This window comes from Zonotrichia albicollis, chromosome 2 (genome assembly GCF_047830755.1).
Source record: "Zonotrichia albicollis isolate bZonAlb1 chromosome 2, bZonAlb1.hap1, whole genome shotgun sequence".
Taxonomy (NCBI): domain Eukaryota; kingdom Metazoa; phylum Chordata; class Aves; order Passeriformes; family Passerellidae; genus Zonotrichia; species Zonotrichia albicollis.
Window position 1 is genome coordinate 41,971,053 of NC_133820.1, and position 14,719 is coordinate 41,985,771.

Sequence of the window (14,719 nt, forward strand, 5' to 3'; positions counted from 1 at the left end):
ATAGAGAAAAAAGACTTATCCATAGCTTGATGCATTCCTCTCCCACCATTCATTGCAACCTAGGAAAGGATTACTTGCAAACTTGTTCAATGTCTGGACATGGCACCTTGGTCCACCTCATCTCCTAGTGAATAACACTTACGTAGGGAGCAGCTTGTCCATCTTTTCTGCCTATGCTGGGTTGGACTTTGTCTAAAGAGAGGAGCATTTGCAGAGTACTTTTGAGCCCAGTTACAATAGGCAGCACAAGCAAGTACCCATAGTTTCTCCTGTGCCTTGGGAATGTGGTGAGCAGGATTGGGATAATCAGACAGAATGCCATAATGCAAACTGTAGGGTTGAGAGACTGTGTTTGTCTGGGGAGGATAGGCATTCATAAGAAGAGGCAAAATTGCATTCCACATCTCTCTGGATCCTCATGATGTCTCCATCCACCAGCAGCACTCAAGTGATGTTTAAGAGTCTACTGTGGTCTGGGTGGGATAGAGTTAATTTTCTTTGTAGCAGACTGTATGGTGCTGCATTTGGGATTTGTGACTAAAGCAAGCCCTGGTAACATACCTGTGTTGTGGCTATTGCTGAGAAATGCTTGCACAGCATCAAAGCTTTCTCTTGCTCCCACTCACCCTCCCTCAGGGGTATTTCAGAATTTGGAGGGGACAGCAGCAGGACAGCTGACCTAAACTGACCCATATGATACTGTATGCCCTACAATATCATACACAGTAACAGAAATTGAGGAGAGAGAGATTTTGGGAAGGCAGCTGTTGCTCAGAGACTTATTGGACATCACTGCATCACTGTTTTTTTTCTCTCTTCCTCTTTCCTTCAGTTAATAAGCTGTATTTATCTCAGCCTGTGAGTTTTTTCACTTTTGCTCTCCCCATGCTGCTGTGGTTTTCAGGGGGGTGTGAGTGAGATACCATGTGGTGCTTAGCTGAGGGTGAGGGTCAACCTGCCACAAAGTGAGAAAATAAAATCTCCAGAGTCTCTCTGGTGTACGCACAGTCAGGCTTCCACACAGCTACGGCACATTCCCATACTCAAGTGTGCACACATACCTGCATCCAAGCTGTAGTTCATGTACTCACCATGCCACTCCTGAGGATGCTGTGAATTGCTGAGGGATGTGCCACAACCAGCTGCATCTGCACCACGCCTGAGCCAGCACTGGGACACTGCTTGGAGCTGCCTTCTGCAGGGCATGGAGGCACCCATCTACTGACCTTGTTAGACCTCACATGACATCCTGATTGCAGGGAGGGTGGACTTGGGGCTGTTGCAGAGAGCACCAAGGCACGTCTGGACTTTGGCCTGCTCCTCTGACCATGTGTGCACCAGTGCTACTGTCAAGGGAGACCTTAGGCACACCATGAGAGGCTATAGGGCCCCAGAGCCCAGGAGCTGTTCACCTTGGTCCTGCCAGGGGAGAGGCAAAGCACGGGCAGGAGAGCCCCCAGCCCCTGGGTTAAGACCTGACTGCACAGCCAGTGTTGCAGACTGAGCTTTGGCTTCTATGGCAACGGACCCCTCCTTTTAGGATCAAGGACGAGAGCGTGTTTTCCAATGGGCTTTCCAGCCTAACTGGGAAAGCTTGCCCTAAGGATACTCTGCATGCACTGGGGTTCTAGTGTCTCTCCTGCTTTTGTGGCCTTCCAGTGGTACTGTGGGCCCTCCTTGGACTCTTTCAACATCTGCTTCTTTCTTGGTCTCTGTGAAGCTACTCTCTGCTCTCTCAAGGTTCTTTCAGTCTTTCTGCAGTATTTTCTTGTCACTGTCATATTTTCTGAAAAATCCCTTCGCCAGGATTTCTCCTGGGAAGTTGAGAAGCCTCAGAGAAAAAAAGAAAACAATATTATCTCATTTGCTTCTCCTGGGTTTTGCTGCTTTGGAATGTGGTTGAAGATTGTTTATCCAACAGGTCATTGTTTGATTGGTTTCATGTGAATTGTTTTGACTTAATGACCAGTCATGGTCAGGCTGTGTTGGACTCTGAGGAGAGGGTCACAAATTTTCATTATCATTCTTTTTAGCCCTCTGTATCCTTTCTCTATTCTTTAGTATAGTTTTAGTATAGTATTCTTTGATATAATATCATAAAATAATAAATTAGCCTTTAAGAACATGGAGTCAGATTCATCTTTCCTCCCCACAACGGGAGACCCCAGAAAATACCATATTTTCTCACCTCTCCAAGGCTACTGTACGATATCTGGGACTCTTTCTTGCCTACCTTTTTCTGCCTTTCTGAGGCTAATCTTTGTTATCCTTCACGTTTGCAGACTTTATGATTTGACGTGAGGTTCTTTCACGCTTTCTTCTAATCTCAGTATCTGCAAGGCTACTTTGTTCTTTGGTACTCTCCCAACCTCTCCACTTCTTCCCTAGCCTCTCCAAAACTGCTTTGGCTGTCTCTCAGTTTCTTCTTTCCTCTCACTAAGGGGATTTTGGAGCACTTAGGGTCTTTATGCTTGTTTCATATCCCACTCACCCTTCAGCCCCTCTTTCCGAAGTTTGACTGGATTTTCTGGGGCTGTTCCAGTCTTCCTTCAAGGTTCATGGCATCTCAGCGGCTTCTCTTCTTTCTCCTGGGACTTTTTCAGCCTTCATGCTTGTTTCTTCCCTTCTCCAAGACTATTTTCTCTTGCTCTTTTAGCCTCTCTCCTCTCCTAGCAGCTGCAGGCACACACTCCTAGAGCACTTTCAGAATCTCTGATACTTTCTTGTTATTGGTTAAGTCTCTTGTGTGTTCATCATGGTTCTTTCAAGCTTTCTATAGTTTCTTGACTTCTTTGAGGCTACTTTGTGTTCTCTTGAGTCTTTCACAGATTTTTGGCTGATTTTCCCTTCTTTGATGCTGCTCTTTGGGGCACTATCAATCTTTCTTCCCCCCCCTTTTTTTAAAATCTTCTCTTGAGACCACACTTGGCACCAGTGAATAGTCTGGAGCTCCTTTAATAGCTCTGATACTTTCTTGTTTTCACTGAGCCTCTTCTGTGTTCTCTGAGGTGGTTCTTTGCATTATCTCTTTCTTTCATGGCCTCTGACACTGCTGCATTTTGTTTTCTTGAGCACTTACAGACTTTCTTCCCTTCCCTGAGGCTAGTGTATGCACTTGGAATCTCTTTCAGACTCTCTCCGTTACTTTGTTCACTTCTGCTTGGCTCCTGTTTCATCTGGGGATCTTTCAGCCCATCTCCTACTTTCCTGGCATTTGGAGGGCTATTCTGTAATCATTCTCTATCTGAGTGTTAATTAGTGTTCAGTTCATCATTTCGTCCAAGACTTCTCAGAGTCCTCTGAATGTCTTTCAAGCTCTCTACTATTTTGTCCTAATTTCAGCTATTCTGTGTTCTCTGTGACCCTTGCAATCTCTTTCCTGTATCAGGCTCCCCAAACCATTTTTCCATTATTTGGGGATTTTTCACAACTTTTTCTGGTTTAATATTGTTTTGAAGTCTGAGAGATGACTGGGGAGCGTGGGGTGAAGGCAGGGGAGAGGAATCTTTTCACAAATGAAACAGCTTCTGGATTTCACCTGCAGTGGGGCTGGAATAGATCTCTGTGAGTCACCTTTTGGAATTTTTTTTTTTTTTTTGCCCCTTTTCAGTTTTGGTGGCGGAGTTAGAAGACAAATGAGCTGAAAGAAGCACCTTTTAAAAAATCCTTTATTTTTATATCATCCTAGTAAAAATCTTTTATATAAAGGCGAAAGTAGGTATTGCATAGAAGAAACACTGGTGCAAACATCACCCGGTGGGAATGGCATGTTGTTTCTTAGTGTCTACTCTCTACTGCACAACAGATGGCGAGCCCAGAGGGAAACATCTCCAGGTTTCCCCTTGCCAGCTACAGGATGAAGCTGCTCAACTTACGGAAAGAAGTTACATCAGAATCATGTGTGGCCTATTCCATGCTGCTCCCAAGAACCATCTGCTGGGAAAACATCCTTTTCCTCCTTGCCTTTTCTATGCCTGACCAATATGTCACCCAGGAAAGACCACGAGGATCAGTCTGGCTGTCTTCTGTGCTTGCACCCTCCCTTCTGTGTGTGAGCTGTATTTCATGCATAGAAATGGAGCAGGTGGACACAGGATAGGAGAGTTGGCCTGACGTAGCCATAGTCCAGGAACACAAAGCATGACATAGCCAATCCAAGGCATCTTCTGTCACCTCAGAGACATTATGTCATTGTCTTTTAGCATTTCACATGCTACTTAGCTATGGGCACTTTTTTTGAGTGCCTTCCACCTGAGTTTCCTGTAACAAACAACCTTGGTTTTGACCAGGAGTGAGCAGAATTCATGCTAATTCACACTTCATCAGCTTTCAAACAGAGCTTCTTCGGGCAGTTCTCCTGTTTTGTCTCTTTGTAATTTCTATGGCAGCTCCCAAGCATGAAGGACAGTAAGACAGCAGGTATGCTACAGTCTGATGGAACACTCAGAGAAACAGCACTTTCACAGACTTGAACTGTGCTTTCATGAATTAGAGATACAGGGAGGTATGCATTTGTACAAATCAATATTTGTGTATATTAAAGATACTTTTACTCAGTATCAGCTTTTATTTAAAAACATGCTAAAAACTTATAGTTAAATAATCAGAGTGACATTTGGGGAAAACACACAGGCAGCCACCCACCAGCATAAGCAAAAAAAGTGCATACATATGTGAGTCAAAGCTCCCTTTGACCAGTTTACAGGACAATTAGTGCCTTCTCTGGCAAACTGACTGCTGCAACCTCACACTTTCCAGAGCTGTTTTTTGCTGCCTGGAAAGTGGTATTACCTTTCTGCATCTTTGAGGATGTCTGTCATCACCTCCCACATCAGAGAGTCAGCTAGAGACACAAATCAGCCCTGCTTTTGACTCCTCTCCTGTAGGTGGCTTCATAGAGATGAATACATGAAGCTTATGTAACTATCTCACTTAATACTGTGCTTAAAATGCCTAAAGTAGTCATTAAAAAAAGATTTCAGGATCTATGCTTCTAGATCGTGAAATGGAATGAAGCATTCTAGAAAAATAAGTTTGGATGGAAGGCAAAGTAGCTGAGTTTGCAACTACACATTTCATCTCTGAGTTACTCATAAACATCTTTTATTTCCTTATTACTTTCACTAATATATTTTACCATTTTTGTACAAAAACTGACTGCGGATTAAAATATAAGATGCGGCAGGTACCACTGTGCGACCCAAAAGGACAGAGATGATGCTCCTACTCAGCCCTGCACCTGGCTCTTTTTGAGCACCAGAAAATCTAGAGAAAGCTAAGCACCTCTGCCCAAAGGGAGAATGCAGTGGAGCCATCAGACAAAAACCATCCCGTCTTTTCTTGCAAAAATGGGAACACATCTTAGCAACTTTGGATACAGTCTTACATGTAGCAGCAGATACACTGGGCATCAGAGCCCCTTCTTCAACCTGGAACAGCCATCTCCAGTGAGGCTCAGATGCTCCTGGTCCCAATTTTTGTTAGAAATGGAAGTAAAACTGGATTCAGTTTCTGTGCTTTCCCTCTGCTTCTTCCCTGATTCCTTCAAGGGCTATCCAAGTGAAATAGCTGAACCCATATGGCCTTGTCTGCTTCAGCGGGAACCAGAGTCCTGTGAAATCTGGGCATTGTGCTCATATGGGCAAGGGCTGTGCTTTAAGAATAGTAACCTTCTTCTTCACTGCAACCCCCAAATTCATCTCTATCTCCCACACATTCACACTCCTTCCTGTCACACTGATTTCATAGGAACTCAAAAAAGTGGCACGTAGGCCACACAAAACACTATTGCTACCAGATGTACAGATGCATGTAGGACTTATTAGAAGATAAATAGGGGACTAAAACCTCCCAGGTATAAAGTGGCTCAACAGCTATTTCAGCCCACAAGGAAAAAGATAGGCCGAATGATACAATGAAAATTACATCTTTTTAGAGCTTTAAGTATGAATATTCAGACTGGACATTATTAGAATCTTATTTACCAGAGGAGTAGTTTGAGATGGTGTGGCTCTGAAAGGCACAAAATCTTCATCCTCAACAGTTTCTGAAACTCAGCCCAATAATGTCATACTGAACCCCATCTCACCTATGTGTCAATATCTCTTTGGGCGTGACATTGGATGAGGTAACCTTTGAAAGTTGCTTCTGACAGCTGTCCATGCAAAAAGCAGTGTTTCTTTCAGGGCTGAGTCAAGCCCTGACTGAAGTTTGATCACAGCATCCTCCATTGTCTGAGCCTTTCCTTCTTCCTTCACAAAACAGCAAAAACCTGTAACAATGGTTAAGTGGGTGCCCCTTGCATTCAAAACAGAGAAATACACATTCAAGTTTTCTAACAGGAATGTTGCTAAAAATATGCATTGAGTAAACTACCCCAGTGGATGAACTTGGCAATCTGTTAACAAAAACAATTCTCTACTGAAGGCGTGCCAATACAGACTATCTCCCAGTGCTGTTCTGGAAATTGCCCCTTTCCTGCATCATCTGGTCACTCATAATCAAACTGTCCTTTCTAGCTCAGGGAGGTAGCTGTCTTCAGCCTGAGGAAATCCCTACAACAAAGGTCATGGCATGATAATGGTGCCATCAAATTGCCATCCCCTTCCTTCACATCCAGAAGCTTGCCATGCCTTGGGCAAACTTTTTGAAGCAGACAACACAGTCAGTGAAGTCTGCTGCCAGTAGGTCAGACTGCAATCTCTCTCCTTTGTGCTGGCAGTAACTTGCTTAGTCAGTGCTTTTAGCTTTCAAAGTAGCATGACATAAAGCAGCCAGGCACTGCTTTGGGTGAGTAAAGGCATTGGAACTTTGCCTCGCAGAAGTAGGAAGCTCATCATCTGGTCCAATGGGAAGGCTTTGCATTCCATCCGAGGAAAGAGTCTCTGATTTTAAAGGAAATACCTTTGTTACAGTAAGGGAATCAAGGCCCTAATAAAGGTAGGTGCTGCCTCCCCATGGACTTGAGAAAAGTTAAGTCTTGCCTGCACCTACTATCAACTTTGCAAAACAGGTCCTCTGGAGATCGCACAGCAGTTCCCAAATTAATGTACAATAGATGTGTAAAACCAAAAACAGTAAGAAGTTATAAGTCAGGCAACTAAATTCTAAGCTATATCCATAATAATAATAATAATAATAATAATCATCATTATAATAAAAAAGTATACACCATAAGGTACAAGAAGCTGCAAAGCAAAGCAGCTCCAAATTGAAGGACTATCAGTTAGAGTGGCTTTTCCGAGTCTTCCAGTAAATCAGACATAAGGGTTGAAAGCCTAATGGAAGACTTTGAAGAATTCTCCCTTGATGTCAAACACACATAATTTTTGCACATATAGCATGGATTAGTAGAGCAAAACATTTTCTTAAGTTAAGAAACATTCTTAGAGCAGATCTATGATTTTGTGTAGAAAATCCATTTGTTTGGGGAGTTTCCCCCCTCTTTGGCAAATAAATGGCAAATGTGAAACAGAAGAAAAAAAAAGAGTCAAATAAGTTGTGATAATAACTGGACAAGTAACAACAAAGTGGATCTGTCAATGGGACGGATTTCCTCAGCAGGGCTAGGCGTGATGCTCCTTGCAGTCATTCTTTGTGTTCATTTTACGATGAGACAGAAGGGTTGATGTGATAATGTTTCCGAGGCTTTAGGCATCATATTTTTTGCCAGTCCTGTGAATCTGCTGGAATAGTGTCATGGAGAAGGCCATGCCAAGAATCTGAAGGAAAACAAACAATAAGGGCTTTACTACAGGAAGGTTGCCAAAACTACACTGCTGACCTGTGTTCGTGGTCCAGCTGTAGTTTGAACAGTCATTCTACACAAGCCATATGTCTCAAGCTTCAACACTGAGCAGTAAATCTGACTGTATGTTATTCAGGCACATAGTGAAGTCCAGGGCTGTATCTGTCAGAGCACAGATGGAAGCAAAAAACTCTTGGGGTTCTTTGCTGTATGTGCAACTATTTTTTGGAATCAGTACATACAAGTCATTCTTCCCTTTCACCCAACAACTTGTGCTTGTTTAGTCAGGTAACTGTGACTGAAAATATCAGATTCAGATATTCTCCCCCTAAAGTATGGCAGTGATAGAATCACAGAATATCCTGAAGGGACCCACAAGGATCATTGAGTCCAATTCCTGGCCCTGCACAGGATAACAAAAATCACAACATGTGCCTAAGAACATTGTCCAAATGCTTGAACAAGCATTGGTGCCATGACCACTTCCCCGGAGCAAGAACCCCAAAACCTTAACAGATTATTATGATACTGCTGCACTTGTTTTTTTTAAACACATCAATCTCCTTAGTTCAGTGGCCATGATTTGACTAATTTTGATAATTTCTAGAACTTGCTTTCAAAATGAAAAATCAACCAGTTCCTGAAGGGACAGTGTAACAGATGGCTTAATATAAGAACTCCAAAGAGGTACCCTGAAGTCAAAACATGGGCAAGCAAAACCCCAGTGTAGCATGTCTTCTTTGCAGGACCCATTACTGACCTGCTTCCTTTCTGAGCATGTGGCCTTAAATTAACTCATAAAACAAATCTGACATTTTTGAAATAAGATTCTAACTCAAAGCAGTTGAGCATCACTTTTCACACAGCAGAGCCAAGAATGCTGACAGCAAATCAAAGCCATGTTGGAAAACATCAGACCAGTATTACCTGCATTATGAGGACACACATCCCAATCGAGCCAAGGACATGCTTATTGTCATCAAACCAGCTCATGACTTTCTCATAACATCCCTGAAATGACGAAAGACGAAAATTGAAACTCCAAGGTCACGTTTTCTTTCACGTGCATTCTCTTTATTTTGTTCCTTCCCACCCCTACCTAAGACTTGACCTGGGCAAAGTGAGCCTTACCGTTTTCCACAGTGATTCAGTAGAGTTCCGTCCACAGTCTTGGGAATTTTCCATACAGCATCGGTCTGGAACAATGTTTTCTCCCAGCACTGGGTACCAATCCGTATAGTCATTCACACCACAGCATTTCATCTGTGCAGAAGCAAAGGATTTATAAATTAACTAGCACAATTTGTAAATCATGCACAACCACAAACTTTTATTTCCACTAAACCACTCTGTACTTTCAAAAAGGCCACCACAGTAGTTTTATGGTATTCTGTGGTTGCTGATCACCTAAAGCAAATACTGAAAAACACAAAGAAAACACAAAACCAAACAAAGGAAATGGCTCCAGACACAAATCTTCTTATTAGAGAGACCAAACACCAAAACAAGGTCATAAGCACAACTGCTAAAAGCAAAATCCTGCCAAAGCTGCAGTGCCACCTATGCAGGTTTTGCTGCCTCTCTGCTCTTACAGATCATCTCTTTGCCTGTAATAGCCACAGAGAATCCCAGACAGGTGAGCATCTTTCACCTTACAGAGTATGCTTTGATCCTGGGTTTCACAGCATTCCCTGCATACTCAAGAGAGCAAAATCAGAAATCAAAACCTGCATTAGCCATCTTTTAGACTAGACATGGATGCCACTGCAGCAGTCTTGATGACCAAGTCGTTACTTTTTTACTATTGAGAAAATATGTTACCTCTGCTTGAATGATATTCCATGCATTTTTCAGTCCAATATTATTTTCTGAATTGTACAGCTTCATTCCTTCCTTCAAATCCTTCTTTGCACTCTCACTGACCTGCACGATGAGGAAGACAGAGGAAGTCAATGCACTGCTATTCAGAGGAAAGGACCAAATGGTACAGACACACATAGAAAATGTCCATCTTTTATCTTCTCTCACCACAAACTTGAGATGGATAAAAAGCTTGAGCTTCATAAATCATTGGGACCTTTAAGCAGCTGTCAAGGCCTAGTCTTTCCCTCAGATTGCAAAACAGTGGGTTAATTCTCTTGAGATAGGAGACCCCTGCTAAAAGTCCATCATACAGTCATCATCTGATTAAAACTAACTGAAAATGAACAGCATCAATCTGCTGAGCTTGCTGTAACCTTGCCAGAGGCAGCTGTTGGCAATGCCCCACAGCAGCCTCTCCTGCCTTAACCTGTGGCCTGTTTTAATTTGCTAATACCACAAAACCAGAGTTCTGGCTTCCCAACCTTAGTGCAGTTATTCTTGCATGGGTTCAGGCAGGCTACAGTCAACAGCCAGTACAAAATCAGTTGAAAAAAGACAATTTTGTTTTTCTCCTTGTGGGAGTAAGCTTGTAGGATTTATGACTTTCAAATGTGCTCTTCCTTATTTAGAAGACAAAGTTGGAATGCTTAACAGGATATCTGAGATGTCCCATTTCTTGTTTTAATTTCAGTCTGAGCCCAGAGTCCTGGATGCAGGTGGGTACCTTGCCTCTGACAGTAGTGAGCTGGTAGAAGAGAAAGGATTATGGTCCTGGCATAAAGGTCAACAATTTTATAAGATCTGTTTCATCCCTCTTTTACAACCAAGTCAAAATCAGCAGTTCACCTCAGCTCCCTGAAAGTAGCAGGCATCATAATGACAACCTGAGAAGATATAAAGGTCTGGCAGGAGCTGTTTTAGAGTAAGTCTGGACATATTCACACTGTAAGGTTCTGCCCTGTGTTTAGCAGAGATCTCCAGTTCCCCAGTCACTTTTGCAGTGTTATGTATCTGATGGGCCAGCCAATTGTGCCTAAGTCACTTAGTCACTCTGAGATAGGAGATTCCTACAGATGGGCTTTATGAGAACCTATCTCTTGATCCATTTTGCATTCACATTGATCTCTCTGGGACTGCCCAGTCAAGTGAGACAACTGGTGGCATTTGGAATAACCTGTGAATATCTCATGCCTCTCTCCTCCAGTCCTGTTTCAAGGGCTGGCCCTAAGAAGCTATAGGGTTTTAAACAGGACCTTCCACAACCCAGGACTACAAGATGACCAGCTTCTTGCAGACATCAAACATGTTGAAGGCTATCTAAGGACAGGATGAAAAGGGAGGCTCTGGACCATGATTTTACTTCAGGGATTTGTCTCCTGCTTGTTTTCCTCATCACTTTCTCCTTCCCCTTCAGAAGCAGCTCACAATAGACAGCCAAAGTCTCAAGGTTAAACCTTCACCAAAGTGAAGATCCAGGAGAACTCATATACTTTCATCAAACAAAAAACTAAACCTGGTTTACATGCTAGTAGAGATACTTAATCAATATGGCATATTTGCTTACCTTGTCCATATAAACAAAGAATAAAATTACTAATATCAGCTCAGCCAGGAGAATTATCAGCAAAACGATGAAAAACTAGAACAAAGAAAAAAGAGACAGTGTACACACACTTGCCAAGTAGAGAGTAAACCTAGAGCTCCTAGAAACTATGAAGATGACAGGCATTCTACCAGGTTGCAGGTTTCAGCCATGCTTTTGTCCTGCTCCTTTTGACTGCTGTGACAGCACACAGTCCTGGGAGTCACTCTCCTTCACACAGACTACAGGACAGATGCTAAATCCCTTAGCGCAAAGATGAATGTGACATGCCTCAGAAATGATTCCCTAGCAGATGGGCTTGAACCACATGTGACTGTGGAATAGTCATCATATTACTCAGCACTTCTATTCCCAACTCTGTATCTGAAATCTCTCTCTCCGCAGAGGCATCCCAAGTGTGAGTTCTAGTTGTTTCTCACTACTTTTCAGGCCAAGGAGGCATTTATTTTCATGCCTTTATGCCCTAGTGGACTCCAGACAGGTATGGCACCTGACCCCAGACACTGGGGAAGAAGCAGTGCACAGCTAGCTCTTCAACTGGTAACTCATGACAGTCATGATAGTATAAAATTACTTTTGCAGAACCTCATAAGAATATACAATCTTTTTTAAAAAATGAAGCTGGTGTTGCAGTTAGTGTGGATGAATCACATGGACTTCAATACTAATCTCTGTTTGCTTTCCTAATTGTACAACACACAAAACCAAGCAATCAGATAGCAAAAAACTAGGTGCATATTTTGCCTCCAGTTTAATTCTCTGAAGTGGTTTAAGGAATTCTGCCTAGCTGTTCCCCAATGCCATATAAGAGAGAGTTTTGCAAAAGGAAAATCTGCTCCTTAATGTTACAGCATCTGGATTTGTAAACTGTGACTGAATTGGAACCTGTCTGCCTTGAAAGCCCTCCTCCCACCTTCTGCCACAATACCCCTCTCCTTGTAGGCGGGATCTCCTCTCCCCAGCATTTTTTTTTGGAGGGGAATATTTATATCGGGGAGGGTTTATTATATATTCCCCCATATAACCTCCCATCATTATTCAGGGAAGCTAATGATGAAACCTTCTGGGCTTATGCAAGAGGAAAGATCCACACTGTGCTTTCTTAGACAGGTTCCCAACCTCTGTACTTCAGTGCTGGTCAGAGAATTTCAAGGGTCAGACTATTTATTTTTTACTGATAAGGCCTGGCAGAGACCTTGACTTCCTAACTTTGGCTCAGATGGTTTCCACCATCCTCTGACAGAGGCCTTAGATAAGGGCAATGTAGAAAATAGCCATGAGAGACTTCGAACAAAAAAATTTTTTAGTCAGTCCTTCCAACAGACATTTCCAGAAGGGCTATCCAGGTTGATCCTACAGTTGATGCTTAACCATTCAGAAGTGACTGATAGCAATTTGCTTTGCTACCTAATATATTAGTGCACATAGTAACAAGGACACATTTGCTAATACACCATTGATATCACTGTAACCAAAGCTGTGGGATGTCATACTGCAAGCCTACAGAAGATTGAAAGCCAAGGGCAATGTCACAGTGAGCCACACGACTATTTCGCTCAGGTCATTCAAATAAAATAATAACAAGGCAACAGCCACTGTTTTTAGTGAAAAGGAGTACTGATGTCTTACGCTCAACAGCAGGCACTTGTTTTCCTTGATAGCACCTAGGCAGCCCAGGAAGCCGGTCACCATGATCACTGTGCCAATGGCAATGACTAGATTGGCAGCTGAAAGTGACGGGAAGCTGGGAGAAAACGTGGCGAAGTTCCCTTGTGACACTGACAGCCAGATGCCCACACCCAGCAGACCACAGCCACATAACTGCAAAGAGACAAACAAAAGAAAGGTTTCACTGTTAACAGAAATGTCATTGTCTCCTTCCCCTGAAACTCCGAAAAGAAAGAATTTCACAAGCAAGGTCTCAGGTAAATGTTCTGAAGTAATGCTCTCAGTGGCCTGATGTTGAAACAAAGTGAAATTAAATGTTTGTACTTAGACTTGGTCACATCACCTGTACTCATAATTCTATTTAAAAGCCACTGGATGGCAGAATTCTCTTCTGAGAGACTTAGCACATGAAACCAGGGCTACCCACTGATGTCCCAACAGCAACCCAGAGCAATTTTTCTCTGTGAAAATAAAAAATATTATTTGAATGAATGCTCTGTTGCACTTATTTGTGCAGTCATCTGCAATGTCTCAGAGTACTCAGCCCTGTATTGCCTCATCCTACAGGAGGCAAGGAAGTCCTGAAGACATTTACAATCAAAAGCATAATTTCAGTAAATATTTGTCATAAAATGCCCAGTCACAGTACCCAGGTTGGGCTTAATACAAGTTCTCATAGCTTTAGTGTTGATAGCCAGTGATCACAAAATGTCACCAAAATCAGATGTCTAGATACATTATGTACAGGAAGCTCAAGCCTTATGCAAGATGCTCACAGGCATTCCCAAGGGAAGCAGAGTAACAAATGCACTGGGTAACACAGAGGAAACATTCAGGAATCTTATAAGGAGACTGGGAAACACCTCTTCCAAAACTCAACACAGTAACTCCACAGAATGGTTGGGGAGCTTTGCATCACCAGGTATGGATAAATGTCGCAACATCTGTGTCCTATCACAGAGCTGGACACAGCTGCAACAGGAGTGTGAGTAGTGGGAGAAAGTCAAACACCAGCTACCCCTATGAAAAGACAAAACACACACACATGCATGTGGCAGGGTAGGACTTTCATCTCTTCCTTCAAATTTGTCCTCTCCACTAAATGAGCTTGAATTGATTTCTCATTGCCTTTCACGAGATGTCAGCAAGGTCAGTGTGAACTTGGAGTAGTAAAGAGCTGTGGGGGGATGCAAAACAGAAGCCACCTGATCATATTCTGCTGCAGGACCCAGTGGACATGGCCACAGGTTCAAACTGTCTGCAGCTCATGGAATCAGCCACCCTACTGCTCCTGCTTTAAATTTCATCTACTCTGTCCTTGAATTGCTGCAGTTTTGGTGCCTCAAGCTCACTTAGGAATCCACCCTGTAGTTCAGCTGTTTCGACCATTAGATGAAAACTGCAGGCAGGGGCTGAGAGCTTAATGGTTCAGGAGGTCAGGAACAGCTCTCACCACACAACATTCATTTAAAGTATTAAATGGCATTTCTAAGCTGCCAGGGCTGCCATTGCCATTAGCTGATGGCATTTTAATCAATGACTTCATGAGACTCCACAGATGAGTCTGTAAATGTTTCCAAAGAAGTTTCTACCAAAGACCAAAATTGTTCAGTGTAACTTTCCATATGATCCTGAATTCATACTTAAAAAGGTCATTCACAAATGTGTTCCTTGGACTTCCATACTCTATTAAGTTCAGAAGTCACAGCCTTAGCTCAAGTGTTTTGAAAGAGTGCAATGAATTCTAGAATCATGAGGCCAAAAGCAATAGATCACTGCAGATAAACAAGGCGGTGGTAAGAGCAAGCTCAGGGAAAAAAGCTTACAGAGGAAGGACA

General features: G+C 42.7%; 1 protein-coding gene across 6 annotated transcripts in view; it reads right to left on the reverse strand.

Moving 5' to 3' along the window:
* Positions 1 to 4,527: 4,527 nt before the first annotated feature.
* The window catches only part of TSPAN9 (tetraspanin 9), a 170,393-nt gene continuing 160,201 nt past the window's right edge, over positions 4,528 to 14,719 (reverse strand). For all 6 annotated transcript variants that reach the window (XM_074534941.1, XM_074534940.1, XM_074534945.1 and 3 more), the window contains 6 exons: positions 12,843 to 13,034; positions 11,175 to 11,249; positions 9,569 to 9,670; positions 8,879 to 9,010; positions 8,675 to 8,758; positions 4,528 to 7,721 (listed from right to left, as the gene is read on the reverse strand). In XM_074534941.1, coding sequence (XP_074391042.1) covers positions 7,650 to 7,721; positions 8,675 to 8,758; positions 8,879 to 9,010; positions 9,569 to 9,670; positions 11,175 to 11,249; positions 12,843 to 13,034 — 657 coding nt within the window. In that variant the 3' untranslated portion in view covers positions 4,528 to 7,649. The remainder of the gene's footprint in view (positions 7,722 to 8,674; positions 8,759 to 8,878; positions 9,011 to 9,568; positions 9,671 to 11,174; positions 11,250 to 12,842; positions 13,035 to 14,719) is intronic.